At 42.4% G+C, this 14725-nt stretch overlaps 1 protein-coding gene across 2 annotated transcripts in view; it reads left to right on the forward strand.

Annotated features, from left to right (window-relative positions):
• LOC128691116 (cytochrome P450 302a1, mitochondrial) overlaps positions 1-13234 on the forward strand; it is a 335719-nt gene extending 322485 nt beyond the window's left edge. For both annotated transcript variants that reach the window (XM_070089509.1, XM_053780095.2), the window contains exon 11: positions 12819-13234. In XM_070089509.1, coding sequence (XP_069945610.1) covers positions 12819-12950 — 132 coding nt within the window. In that variant the 3' untranslated portion in view covers positions 12951-13234. The remainder of the gene's footprint in view (positions 1-12818) is intronic.
• The last annotated feature ends 1491 nt before the right edge of the window (positions 13235-14725 follow it).

Below are 14725 nucleotides of genomic sequence, written 5' to 3' on the forward strand. Positions count from 1 at the left end.
CCCCCACAGCAACAACCCATAGTTCCTTACCAGGTCTCCCACTTCCCCAACCCCAATATACTTCCCAGACCACAGTCTTAGAAAAGAAGTTGAAGGTGTGGTATACAAATGCAGATGGAATAACAAACAAGTATGAGGAGTGGCACGAAAGAATCAAAGAGACATCCCCAGACATAATAGCACTCACAGAAACAAAACTCACCAGAATAATAACAGATTCAATCTTTCCATCCGGATATCAAATCTTCAGGAAAGACAGAGGGAGGAGAGGGGGAGGAGGAGTTGCACTGCTCATTAAAAACCAGTGGGGTTTTGAGAAAATGGAAGGAATGGATGGCATGGGCGAAAGGGACTACTTAGTAGGAACAATCCAGTCTGAGGGACATAAGGTGATAATTGCAGTAATGTACAACCCACCACAGAACTGCAGGAGGCCAAGAGAAGAATACGATGAGAGCAACAGAGCAATGATCAACACACTAGCCGAGGTGGCCAGGAGAGCACACATGGGGGGAGCAAAGTTACTAGTTATGGGTGATTTCAATCACAAGGAGATTGACTGGGAAAACCTGGAGCCCCATGGGGGTCCCGAAACATGGAGAGCCAAGATGATGGATGTGGTACTGGAGAACCTCATGCATCAACATGTTAGAGACACTACCAGAGAGAGAGGAGAGGATGAACCAGCAAGGTTGGACCTTGTATTCACCATGAGTAGTTCGGACATCGAGGGTATCATGTATGAAAGGCCCCTGGGAGCTAGTGATCATGTGGTTCTGTGCTTCGACTACATAGTTGAGCTCCAAGTGGAGAGAGTAGCAGGAATAGGCTGGGAAAAACCAAACTACAAAAGGGGGAACTACTCAGGCATGAGGAACTTCCTTCAAGACATTCAGTGGGAGAGGGAACTGACAGGAAAACCAGTACAAGAAATGATGGACTATGTAGCAACAAAATGCAAGGAGGCAGAGGAGAGGTTTGTTCCCAAGGGAAACAGAAATAATGGGAAGAACAGAACGAGTCCTTGGTTCACCCAAAGGTGTAGGGAGGCAAAAACTAGGTGTACTAGAGAATGGAAAAGGTACAGAAGACAGAGAACTCAGGAAAATAAAGAAATCAGCCGAAGAGCCAGAAACGAATATGCACAGATAAGAAGGGAGGCTCAGAGACAATATGAAAATGACATAGCATCAAAAGTAAAGACTGACCCGAAGCTGTTGTACAGCCACATCAGGAGGAAAACAACAGTCAAGGACCAGGTAATCAGACTGAGGAAGGGTGATGGGGAATTCACAAGAAACGACCGAGAGGTATGTCAGGAGCTCAACACAAGATTTAAAGAGGTATTTACAGTGGAAACCAGTAGGACTCCAAGAAATCAGAACAGGGGGGCACACCAGCAAGTGCTGGATGAGGTACATATAACCAAGGAGGAGGTGAAGAAGCTGCTATGCGAACTTGACACCTCAAAGGCGGTGGGACCAGACAACATCTCTCCATGGGTCCTTAAAGAGGGAGCAGAGATATTGTGTGAGCCATTAACAAAGATCTTCAACACATCATTTGAAACTGGGCAACTCCCTGAGGTATGGAAAATGGCAAATGTAGTCCCAATTTTTAAAAAGGGAGACAGACATGAGGCACTAAACTACAGACCTGTATCTCTAACGTGTATAGTATGCAAGGTCATGGAGAAGATCATCAGGAGGAGAGTGGTGGGGCACCTGGAAAGAAACAAGTGTATAATTGACAACCAGCACGGTTTCAGGGAAGGAAAATCCTGTGTCACAAACCTACTAGAGTTTTATGACAAGGTGACAGAAGTAAGACAAGAGAGAGAGGGGTGGATCGACTGCGTATTTTTGGACTGCAAGAAGGCTTTCGACACAGTTCCTCACAAGAGGTTACTGCAAAAGCTAGAGGACCAGGCACACATAACAGGAAAGGCACTGCAATGGATCAGAGAATATCTGACAGGGAGGAAACAACGAGTCATGGTACGCGACGAGGTGTCAGAGTGGGCGCCTGTGACAAGCGGGGTTCCACAGGGGTCAGTCCTAGGACCTGTGCTGTTCTTGGTATACGTGAACGACATAACGGAAGGGATAGACTCAGAAGTGTCCTTGTTTGCAGACGATGTGAAGTTAATGAGAAGGATCGAATCGGACGAGGATCAGGCAGGACTACAAAGAGATCTGGACAGGCTACAAGCCTGGTCCAGCAACTGGCTCCTTGAATTTAACCCTGCCAAATGCAAAGTCATGAAGATTGGGGAAGGGCAAAGAAGACCGCAGACACAATATAGTTTAGATGGCCAAAGACTGCAAACCTCACTAAAGGAAAAAGATCTGGGGGTGAGTATAACACCGAGCATATCTCCTGAGGCGCACATCAATCAGATAACTGCTGCAGCATACGGGCGCCTGGCAAACCTACGGATAGCGTTCCGATACCTCAGTAAGGATTCGTTTAAGACTCTGTACACCATCTACGTCAGGCCCATACTGGAGTATGCAGCACCAGTTTGGAATCCACACCTAGTCAAGCACGTCAAGAAATTAGAGAAAGTGCAAAGGTTTGCAACAAGACTAGTCCCAGAGCTACGGGGATTGTCCTATGAAGAAAGGTTGAGGGAAATCGGCCTGACGACACTGGAGGCCAGGAGGGTCAGGGGAGACATGATAACGACATATAAAATACTGCGTGGAATAGACGAGGTGGACAAAGACGGGATGTTCCAGAGATGGGACACAGACACAAGAGGTCACAATTGGAAGTTGAAGACTCAGATGAATCAAAGGGATGTTAGGAAGTATTTCTTCAGTCATAGAGTAGTCAGGCCGTGGAATAGCCTAGAAAGTGATGTGGTGGAGGCAGGAACCATACATAGTTTTAAGGCGAGGTATGATAGAGCTCATGGGGCAGGGAGAGAGAGGACCTAGTAGCAATCAGCGAAGAGGCGGGGCCAGGAGCTGTGACTCGACCCCTGCAACCACAAATAGGTGAGTACAAATAGGTGAGTACACGCACACACACACGCACACACACACACGCACACACACACACACGCATATATATATATATATATATATATATATATATATATATATATATATATATATATATATATATATATATATATATATATATATATATACATACACATATATATTTTTTTTTCAACAAGTCGACCGTCTCCCACCGAGGCAGGGTGACCCAAAAAAGAAAGAAAATCTCCAAAAAGAAAATACTTTCATCATCATTCAACACTTTCACCTCACTCACACATAATCACTGTTTTTGCAGAGGTGCTCAGAACACAACAGTTTAGAAGCATATACCTATAAAGATACACAACATATTCTTCCAAACTGCCAATATCCTGAACCCCTCCTTTAGAGTGCAGACATTGTGCTTACCATTTCCAGGACTCAAGTCCGGCTATATAAAAATAACCGGTTTCCCTGAGTTCCTTCACTAAATATTACCCTGTTCACACTCCAACAGATCGCCAGGTCCCAAATAACATTTGTCTCCATTCACTCCTATCTAACACGCTCACGCACGATCGCTGGAAATCCAAACTCCTCGCCGACAACACCTCCTTTACCCCCTCCCTCCAATCTTTTCGAGGACGACCCCTACCCCGCCTTCCTTCCCCTACAGATCTAAACGCTCTCCATGTCATTCTACTTTGATCCATTCTCTCTAAATGACCAAACCACCTCAACAACCCCTCTTCAGCCCTCTGACTAATACTTTCATTAACTCCACACCTTCTCCTAATTTCCACACTCCGAATTTTCTGCATAATATTTACACCACACATTGCCCTTAGACAGGACATCTCCACTGCCTCCCACTGCCTCCTCACTGCTGCATTCACACACACACACACACACACACACACACACACACACACACACACACACACACACACACACACACACACACACACACACACACACACACACATATATATATATATGTATATATATATATATATATATATATATATATATATATATATATATATACATATATATATATATATGTATATATATCTATAAATATATATATATATATATATATATATATATATATATATATATATATATATATATATATATATATATGTATATATATTTATATATATATATATATATATAAATATATATATATATATATATATATATATATATATATATATATATATATATATATATATATATATATATATATATATATATATATATATATATATATATATATACACAATAAGATCACAGTAAACAGGTGATTTCAGAATATGCAAAGCAACCACTGTGAAAGCATAGTGAAATTCCAAGCGCTTTTGTGGCTACTCACATTATCAAGGAACAAAAAAAGTTACCGTCTAATTACCGCCCAATAGGCCTGACCTCAATTGTAGGCAAATTACTAGAGTCAATTATAGCTGAGATTATAAGAAGCCATCTCGAAAAGCATAGCTTGATTAATGATACTCAGCATGGATTCACGAGAGGCCGTTCTTGTCTAACTAGTTTATTAACTTTCTTCAGTAAAGCTTCTGAGGCTGTTGATCACGATAAAAAAATTGATATTATTTACTTAGATTTTAGTAAGGCTTTTGATAGAGTTCCGCACCAAAGACTGTTAAAGAAAGTGGCAGCTCATGACATTCTGGGAAAAGTGCTCTCGTGGATCGAGTCATGGCTCACAGACAGGAAGCAGAGAGTGTCCATAAATGGGATTAAATCCGAGTGGGGATCTGTAACAAGTGGCGTTCCACAGGGATCAGTCTTGGGCCCGTTGTTGTTTATAATATATATCAATGATCTTGATGAGGGAATTACTAGTGAAATGAGCAAATTCGCCGATGACACAAAGATAGGTAGGATAATTGATTCAAACGTAAATATCAGGGAACTTCAGGAGGATTTGATGGACTGAACACATCGACTCCAGGCTGAGGGACTGATTACCTCATACTCCTCCTCTCCTTACGCCTTCCTCTTTGTATTGGACTGATGAAGCCACTGTGTGGCGAAACGTTTCCTGAATAAAGATTCCCATATGCTGCATAAGTGTCTCAATCTTCAACTTGTCGGTTTTTCAAACCATTCATCACAAAACCATTCATCACACAGGATTTAGACAAACTCAATACCTGGTCAGCAAAGTGGCAGATGCAGTTCAATGTGGATAAATGCAAGGTTCTGAAGCTCGGGAGTGTCCATAACCCTAGTACTTATAAGTTAAACAATGTAGAACTTAGCCATACAGATTGTGAAAAGGACTTTGGGGTTATGGTGCCTAAGCGTACGTAATAGAGCAAATAGATTATTGGGATTGATATCAAGAAGTGTAAGCAACAGAAGTCCAGAGGTCATACTGCAGCTTTATACATCATTAGCAAGGCTTCACCTAGATTATGCAGCTCAGTTCTGGTCTCCATATTACAGAATGGACATAAATTCGTTAGAAAACATTCAGCGTAGAATGACTAAATTAATACATAGCATTAGAAATCTTCCTTATGAAGAAAGATTGAAGACTCTTAAATTACATTCACTTGTTAGACGATGAATGAGGGGAGACCTGATCGAAGTGTATAAGTGGAAGATGGGTATTAATAAAGGGGACATTAGTAAGGTCTTGAGGATATCTCTACAAGAGAGAACCCGCAGTAATGGATTTAAATTAGACAAGTTTAGATTTAGAAAGAACATAGGAAAGTATTGGTTTGGAAATAGGGTAGTTGATGAGTGGAACAGTCTACCTAGTTGGGTTATTGAGGCTAGGACTTTGGGTAGTTTCAAATTTAGGTTGGATAAACATATGAGTGAGAGGGGTTGGATTTGATTGGGACTTGCAAATGAGTCGATAGAGTTATCATACCTTATTTCTTGGGGAGCATTGAAAATTGGGTTGGGCAAATGTTTGTTAGTGTGATGGATTGTAAAGGACCTGCCGAGTATGGGCCAACAGGCCTGCTGCAGTGATCCTCCTTTCTTATGTTCTAATGTTGTTGTAGGTTTGCCGGTACTTCCGGCCCGGGTCTTCTCCAGATGGCGACCCGGCGGTGGCCTCCCGGGCGGGGGGTGTCGTTCATCTTCTTCTTTCTTCTGTATTCTTTCTTGGGGCCCTCCGGTTGGAGGGTGACTTCTTCTGTCTTGCGGTGACTCCCCAAGTGGGAAGTGTCTTCTCGTTCAGCATCTTCAGCAGCATAGGAGGGCGGAGGCAGCAATTACAGGGTTCGTTTTGGAGCCACACCCCAGCTTTAGCAGGCAGCAAAGTGCTGGGGAAACTTGTCTTCACGGTGATTGATCATTGACAGTCCTGCTAGATGAGGGTACCGTCTTCGGCAGCCCCATTCTAGAGAGTCCTGAATTTCTTCCTTGTGGTGTAGTCGAGTGCCACAAAGCGGTGACTTTTTGAGAGTAGGTTGATCAGGGATTCAGTGGTGAATGATCGAGTTGAGTCGCAGGTGAACTTGACTGTCTCGTTGTGGAGGCGTTGAATAATTTCTGGAGTGTACATTGCGTTCTCATTCTGGTTGGTTGTGTAGAAGTATACACCAGGCAGGAACTGGACTTCTCGTGAACGAGTGGCGGTAGTACGTAGGGATGCATCCCAAGGCTCTTGTGTTTTAACCTTCTTGGCTGGTGGCTGAGACGATTGAGGTGAGGCGTCTGATTGGTCCGTTGTGACGGAGGTGGAAGCAGGTGCTGCTGGACTCTCATTGGTGGAATCGGTCTGCGTCTCAGTGGTCTCTGATTGGTCCATCTCTGTGTCGGGAGGAAGGTGTGGTAGCGGTGGAGCAGTGGTAATGTTGTCGACATTTGCAGTGGATTTTATGATCTCTGTGGAAGGTGGAGATGCAGGGAATGTGAAACCAGGCATGTTGTTGAGCTTGAAGAGTTCGTTGATGGTGGTGTTGAAGGAACCAGGTTCAGCTACATTCTGCACATGAGCATACATGATGCAGTAAAGAATCTTGGTGGAGTCGCCAGCAAGAGCTGGCGAAGACGTGGTAGATGCAGCTTGCGTGGCTTGAAGAATCTTGGTAGTATCTGCTTGAAGCTTGGTAATAGCAGCATATGTAGTCGCTTGTGCAGTGGGTTTTTTTGTTGTTGTTGGAGTTGTTTCTTAAGTATATCTCGTCTGGTTGGGCACTTGGCAGCAAGAGTATGGTGATCATTCTTGCAGTTCAAGCATTTAGGTGGAGAGGCAGTAGTGCACGTCTTGAAGTCATGACCTTCTTGGTCGCAGGTGGAGCAGAACTTCTTATTCTTGGCAAGGCAGTCTTTGGTGGTATGTAGGTATGAGTAACAGTTGGAATACTGGAATTTGATGGAATTTTCCTGCTTCGATGAAGGCTGGGTTGATGTGGAAGTAGTGAATAGCCAGTCCCTCAGCGAGAGCTCTGGCTGCCATGTTGACGTCACTGAAGGTGACCTTCAGCATGGAAGAGGCGTTGGGTATTTTGGTAATGAATTTCACCTTGGCCCAAGGGTTCTGTGCTTCAATGGACGGCTTGATTTCTTCGGTAGCCTGGACAGTGATGAGCTTGTCGAGTCTCTTGAGGAACACAGTTCTCCTGGCCTTCAGAGCTGGGGAAGTCAAGACAATAAATCCCTGATCTCGTAGAGTGGCTGTAGCAGTGGTGGTAATGAGTTTGTCAGCCTCGGTGTCGTCAGTACAGACGACAACGAAGGCCTCTTTGAGCGACAGAATCGCATTAAACTTGACTTGCAGTCTGCCACTGACGACAGCTGCAAGTGCTAGTTTGGACGAGTCATTAACTGTCCCACTATCTGGTTTGATCTTTACCCTGTTCGAGAAGTGCATCGTGAAGTGTGGTAATGCATCATTGGAAGGCATATAAAGGGTCTAGACGCCACCTCACTATTACATCCCACAACAAAACAACACCTGACGTGCGACTCATTAGAAAGGAAACACTGCAGCAGGCCCGCTGGTCAAACTAGACAGTCCTTCACGCAACCCACAAACAAACTATTGTACCCAAGAATTAAGAATTTTAAAATTTATTATTTGTCCAATGTATTATTAAATTCTTCCCAAATTCTATTAATTATAAGTGGATCTAATTTATATAAACCAAAAGAAATATTCATATTATTGTCAAAACTGCTTTTTATGAAACAAGATTCAATTATATTCCTGTCGACCATGGACTTGCTTGATACAACTTTCTCAACTTTTTGAAAATCAATTGGATGGTTAAAATCTCTCACATGAATAAATAGAGCATTGGAATCTTGTCCAGTTCTAATTCTATATTTATATTGTTTTAATCTTAGCTCGAGACTTTTACCAGTTTGACCGTAGTAAACTTTATCGCAAATTTTACAAGGAATCTTATAGACACATCCATCAGCATTTTGGGGGAAATTCTTTATCAAAAATTTTTTTTTACTGTATCAAGATTTTTAAATACAACTTTGATATTAAAAGTCTTAAGAAGAGAAGGCATATCAACCAAGTTTTCATGGTAAGGGAGAACCAACATATTTTTAGTTGAATAAGGTTGGTTGTCCCTTTTTGGATTGTAAAAAAGTATTTCTAGCAATCTTAAAAGATTTATCAATTACGTTTCGTGGGTATTTCAGATCATTAGCTATTCCATAAATTTTGGATATTTCTTCATCTATGAACTCTGGACTACAAATACGCAAAACTCTCAAAAACATTGATGAGAAAACAGACAGTTTAACTTTATCTTGATGTGAAGAAAAATAGTGTACATAAGAACAGTTATTTGTTCCTATGTACACCGGGCAACGTCTCGAAAGAAAAGGCAGTGCTTTCGATGTTTAAAAAAACACAAGGTTTCTTCTGTCGAAAGTACTAAGCTACTGTCGCTCCCATTTTGTTCTGTTTCGTTTTGATACGGATAGTTAGACCCGAGGATTGATGAAAACTTGATCCTTTGGTTGAAGTCGAACTCTCGATCTCTGATCATTCAAGCTGGTGACTGATTGCAGGACAGAAGAAGCCACGCAACTGGTGAGATACAGTTGAAGCTAAAAGTAGTTAGAATGAACATTAAAATGGTATAAAATACCGACAGGTTGTTAGGTAAGACACATATGCAACAGTTAGGTATCTTTATTTCGAAACGTTTCGCCTACACAGTAGGCTTCTTCAGTCGAGTACAGAAAAGTTGATAGAAGCAGAAGATACTTGAAGACGATGTAATCAGTCCATCACCCTTAAAGTTTTGAGGTGGTCAGTCTCTCAGTCTGGAGAAGAGCATTGTTCCATGGTATTGTTTCATACTATGGAACAATGCTCTTCTCCAGACTGAGGGACTGACCACCTCACAACTTTAAGGGTGATGGACTGATTACATCGTCTTCAAGTATCTTCTGCTTCTATCAACTTTTCTGTACTCGACTGAAGAAGCCTACTGTGTAGGCGAAACGTTTCGAAATAAAGATACCTAACTGTTGCATATGTGTCTTACCTAAAAGTAGTTAACAAGGTATTACTCATGACTCATCTGCGGAGGTGACGTCGGCAGTATGCTACCGTCTGCAGAGGGGACGCCACCAGGGTTCATGCTGTCTACAGAGGTGACGTCGGGAGGGTGCATACCGTCTGCGGAGGGGACGCCACCAGGCGTCGCGACGTGACGTCGCCAGGAAGATCGAGCAGATTCCTTTGTCGAATGATATGATTCATGCGAGCATCTTCGACATATCAAATGACATCAAACAACAGGTGATTGCTGTTTGATGCTAGTGACGACGCTCCATTCACAGCGTATGCACGCTATCGAGATCCGAACGATAGGGGAGGAATTGTTCTTGTTCTGCCGGCTATTGCCGTCTACCACAACCGGAGATATTTTCTCAATTGGAGATTCATTCATTAAGGAAGAAGTATTTAACCTGAATCAGTGTTCCAGCATGTGCTCTGATATTGCATTACTGATGATTGGAGCACGCCAGAGATTCATTGATAAAGTGAAAATAGTCAGTGAGTAATGATTCTTCATTGTCTCCTCCATCAGGAGGAAGTCTGAGTTCCGACAAATATGGGTAGCATAAAGATAGTTAGAGTATAGTAAATTAATGTTCCACTCTAGGAGAATGAACCGTTGTCTTGAGCGAAACACCTTATTTATGGCTTTGTGCAACCCAAAACTGTTAAAGGCCGTCGCGTGAGTTGCAGCTGTCATGCAAGACATCACTCAAGGAGTGAATACCATCACTGCGAGGTCAGTCATTCATTGAATCTTTAGTCAGATGTGCTCCAGTTTCGTCTTCCAATTGAAACATCGTACATGGGAATGACAAAGCTCTAACTACACACACACACACACACACCCACACCCACACACACACACACACACACACACACACACACACACACACACACACACACACACACACACACACACACACACACACGCACACACACACACACAAAGTCGGGATGTTTCAGAGATGGGACACAGACACAAGAAGTCACAATTGGAAGTTGAAGACTCAGGTGAATCAAAGGGATGTTAGGAAGTATTTCTTCAGTCACAGAGTAGTCAGGCCGTGGAATTGCCTAGAAAGTGACGTAGTGGAGGCGGGAACCATACATAGTTTTAAGGAGAGGTATGATAAAGCTCATGGGGCAGGGAGAGAGAGGACCTAGTAGCAATCAGCGAAGAGGCGGGGCCAGGAGCTATGACTCGACCCCTGCAACCACAAATAGGTGAGTACAAATAGGTGAGTACACACACAAACACACACACATACATACACACATACACATACATATATATATACACACACACATATATATATATATATATATATATATATATATATATATATATATATATATATATATATATATATATATATATATATATATATATATATATATATATATATATATATATATATATATATATATATATATATATATACCAAATCACACCAAGGTCAAATAAATGTAGCTAGGAAAGGTTCTACGAATAGCGGCATTGCAGGAAGGTAGAAATATTCTTGTTTGAGATGACTCGTCCCATTACCACAATGCTGCAAGTGGATGATGCTCGTGGTCTTCCTAGTGAGTTATTTTTCCTTAGGTCAACGACTTTATCACTTCAGTGAAAAGTCGTGACCAGAGTGCTTGGGCTATCAGAGAAGCTGTCAACATTTAACGGTAAGTTAAAGGTGCAGAAGAGGACAGGAAAAAAAAAAGACTACTATTTTTCTACTCCCTATTTTGTTTCTGGAAGACACAGTAGTTTCCTTCATCGTCCTCGAAACATTCAACATAGCTGCGAGCTGCATATTACCATAATTATAATAATGAAGAAGCAATAAACACCCAAGGGTCATACAGTTACTGTAAAGTGAGAGATAAAGTCACGTTTGACACAAGGAAGGGGAGAGTAGCATAACTCTTTAGCACAAGACATTTTGCCATCATCCACGCATTCTTCTTGAATATGGGAAACATAAATTAGCTGCAAACGCAGCTGCTCGTAGAGGTAAAAATTATAACGCTTCATTATGTTTTAAGCAAGCAAAAGAAATCGTTGAGTGCATTTTGGGTTAAAGTGCACAAGAAAAAACTGGCTCTGGGATGTAAAGATCTTCAGGTTCTTCTGGCCTTTGCAACAAACTACCGGGCAGGAGCTGGATTTTCAGCTCTTTCTGTCACAAAGACAAAGTTTTGAATTTGTTTGCAGGCTTGGGCAGGACTTCTGATACTGCCAGAGCATGACTGCCTATACAGCTGGATGATGACTACTGATACTGCTAGTGCATGACTACTGATACTGCCAGTGCAGCATGACCACCGATACAGCCAGAGCATGACTACTGATACAGCCAGAGCATGACTACTGATACAGCCAGAGCATGACTAATGATACAGCCAGAGCATGACTACTGATACAGCCAGAGCATGACTAATGATACAGCCAGAGCATGACTAATGATACAGCCAGAGCATGACTTCTAATCCAGCCAAAGCATGACTAGTGATACAGCCAAAGCATGACTACTAATACATCTAGAGCTTGGATTCTAATACAGCCAAAGCATGACTACTGATACAGCCAGAGTTTGACTTATAATATATCCAGAAGATGATTTCTAATACGGCCAGAGCTTGACTTCTAATACAGCTAGTACATGACTTACGAGGTAACCAGAGCACAATTTGTGATACAGCTTCTCTTAAATTAGAATACCTTGTTAAATTAGTTTTCAAGGCAGTGTTCTCTTTAATGAGTTTGAGCAAAAAACTAGTTTGTACAGCAACCAAGTTTACTCGATTTTCTTATTTTAAATTAACATTTTTTCCTTGTCTATTATTTATCTCAAGTGGTGTGTGAAGACCAAAGTGAGAGTCAGGGTAGAGGTTGTTGGTTTAGCCTCCCTTAACTAGAACCTGGGCACCAGCAAAAATTTTTTTAAAGAATTACCGTTGTAAAGTGTCGTACTTAACCTTTCTTAGATATCCGCTTAGAGGAACTCATTTATTTTATCTAAATTTTATTCTTGGCCTGTCTTAACCTTATTTTGTGTTTCATATAACTCTGAAAATTATTTAAGGCGAGCTGGGATTTCTGGGGAATTCTTGTCTGTGAGAATTTTTTATAGTTGAGCGTAATGCAAACACATCATGCATTTGGCAAATATGTTGAGAATGTTTAATATACTTCAAAGACACGGCTTCATGTTTTCTCTTATGTTCTCATAAATGACTTCAATGATTGTTTTTCTTTCTAAGAATCGTAACATTGGACAAGCTTATTTTTTCTTTTGCAACAGCTTGTGAAAAGCTTCAAGATGGAGGTGGAAAGCTCTACTGGAGGTGACACCATCGGTCAAATAATGAGACTTAACATGATGCCGGATAAACCTTTTGCCATTAGGTTCACTCCACGAAACACAGGACAATAACTTACCTATATGAGTATAATGAACACTTAGTTAATGTAATCCCTTGTAGTTCATTTGTATAGAGATATAAAGTAACAAGCTACTACAACTGTATATTTTAGTCTGTAACTTAGACGCAGACGATGGTAGCAGAGAGCTTGCAATATACAAGTGTCCTAATCTGTTGTTTCATTTATCTCCATGTATTTTTTTATTACTTTAACTTGAAATTCTTAATTTACGGAAGTGGGTGAGAACACATAGAAACAGAGGCGAAAGAGACGATGACTAGAGAATACAAACAAGAAACAAGAGAAAAAAGAGAAGCCGAATGTGACTGTCTTATATATGTTGTTATAACGGGGTTTATTTGGTAAGTGCTGCAAGCGGGTGTGAATGATACGTCTTCTTCGGAGGCTTCTTACTTTATTGTTAAGTAGTGGTGGGTTACACAGGCTTGTGTGTTTGTGCCCATGGCCCGGGCAGGGCCATGCCCACGAGAGAGAGCTGGGAGTACTTGTGTCTTGATGCCAGGCCGCTGTGTGAGTGAGAGCGAGGCAAGTCTGGGCATACTGAAGTGGCAAGGCCTATAGGTGGCAGCACTTGAGTGGCGCGAAATATGAACTAAGCTGGCAGACAGCATGGGCTGTCTGTGCAGACAGTACAGGCTGTCTACATACGCTCGGCCACCTACCGCGCGTCGTCCCGACGCGACAATACTGGTAGTAAAAGAAACTCGGTCTCTCTCTCGTAGGAACAGGGCACAGAACACAAAATAAAAACATATATATACATATGGACATGGAAAAAAAAACTTCCTACAGGGAGGGAAGAAAAAAACATGTGGGGTGTGCTAAACATCGTGGTCATAGGCAGTGAGCGTCGATGGGCATCACTGCACGCCTTCCTGCGTCTGGACAGATACTGCAACACGGGAGACATCGCTGCGGCTGAGCTGTGACGTAACAGGGTACGGTCTCCTCTGGAACGGTGAAGCAGACATCGTAGGAGTCGCTGCAGGTTTTCACTCAACCTGGGGCACGACATGCTGGTGCCCTCGAGTGAGGCGTCGACAAAACTCGGCAACTGGGCAGGACTTCTGGCAAGCGACTCAGGAGGACACTTCTCGACTGGTACTGTCGCTGGGCTGTCACTGCCGGCGAGCGTGGAGCGAGTCGTGGCAGAGACGACTGGGCGAAACATCTGGGAGTCGTAACATCATACACCAGACTGCAGTGAGAGAGCTAGCAGTCAAAGTGACATCTTCTTTGTGCAGGCTGCTCACTGAAGCTTGTGACACGAGGCTGACACAGCGCCTGCCGACAGGCCTGGCTGCGGCTTGACGAGTATCATCTCTCGACAGTTGGAGTTATAGCAGAGGTTAGTCTAAGCGTCCCCAGACTTGTTTCTCTACATATAACTGCACTCTGAAGGTCTGGAGGTGAAGTGAAACAAATCTCGATGGGAATCGTAGCAGGTACGATTCTACAGAACATCACGAGCGACGAGCATAAAAGCTTTCTGTACAAGAGGGCTCGGTCACTTGGGCTGAGTAATCAGCTGTCAAACACTGGTCACGCGGGTGACAGCACAGTGGTGCAACTCAAGGGTCTGACCACAGACCTCACTGGACACACGGAAAACTTACAAACACACCGCTGTACATACGGTACAACATGGCTTAACTAGCAAATGATGCTTTTCTGCGCATAAAACTGACTAAGACATACTAAAATGTGAGAACACTGACTGAGAGGAATTAATTAACACACGACATATATCTTCTCTCAATGTTC

This window comes from Cherax quadricarinatus, chromosome 2 (genome assembly GCF_038502225.1).
Source record: "Cherax quadricarinatus isolate ZL_2023a chromosome 2, ASM3850222v1, whole genome shotgun sequence".
Classification (NCBI taxonomy): domain Eukaryota; kingdom Metazoa; phylum Arthropoda; class Malacostraca; order Decapoda; family Parastacidae; genus Cherax; species Cherax quadricarinatus.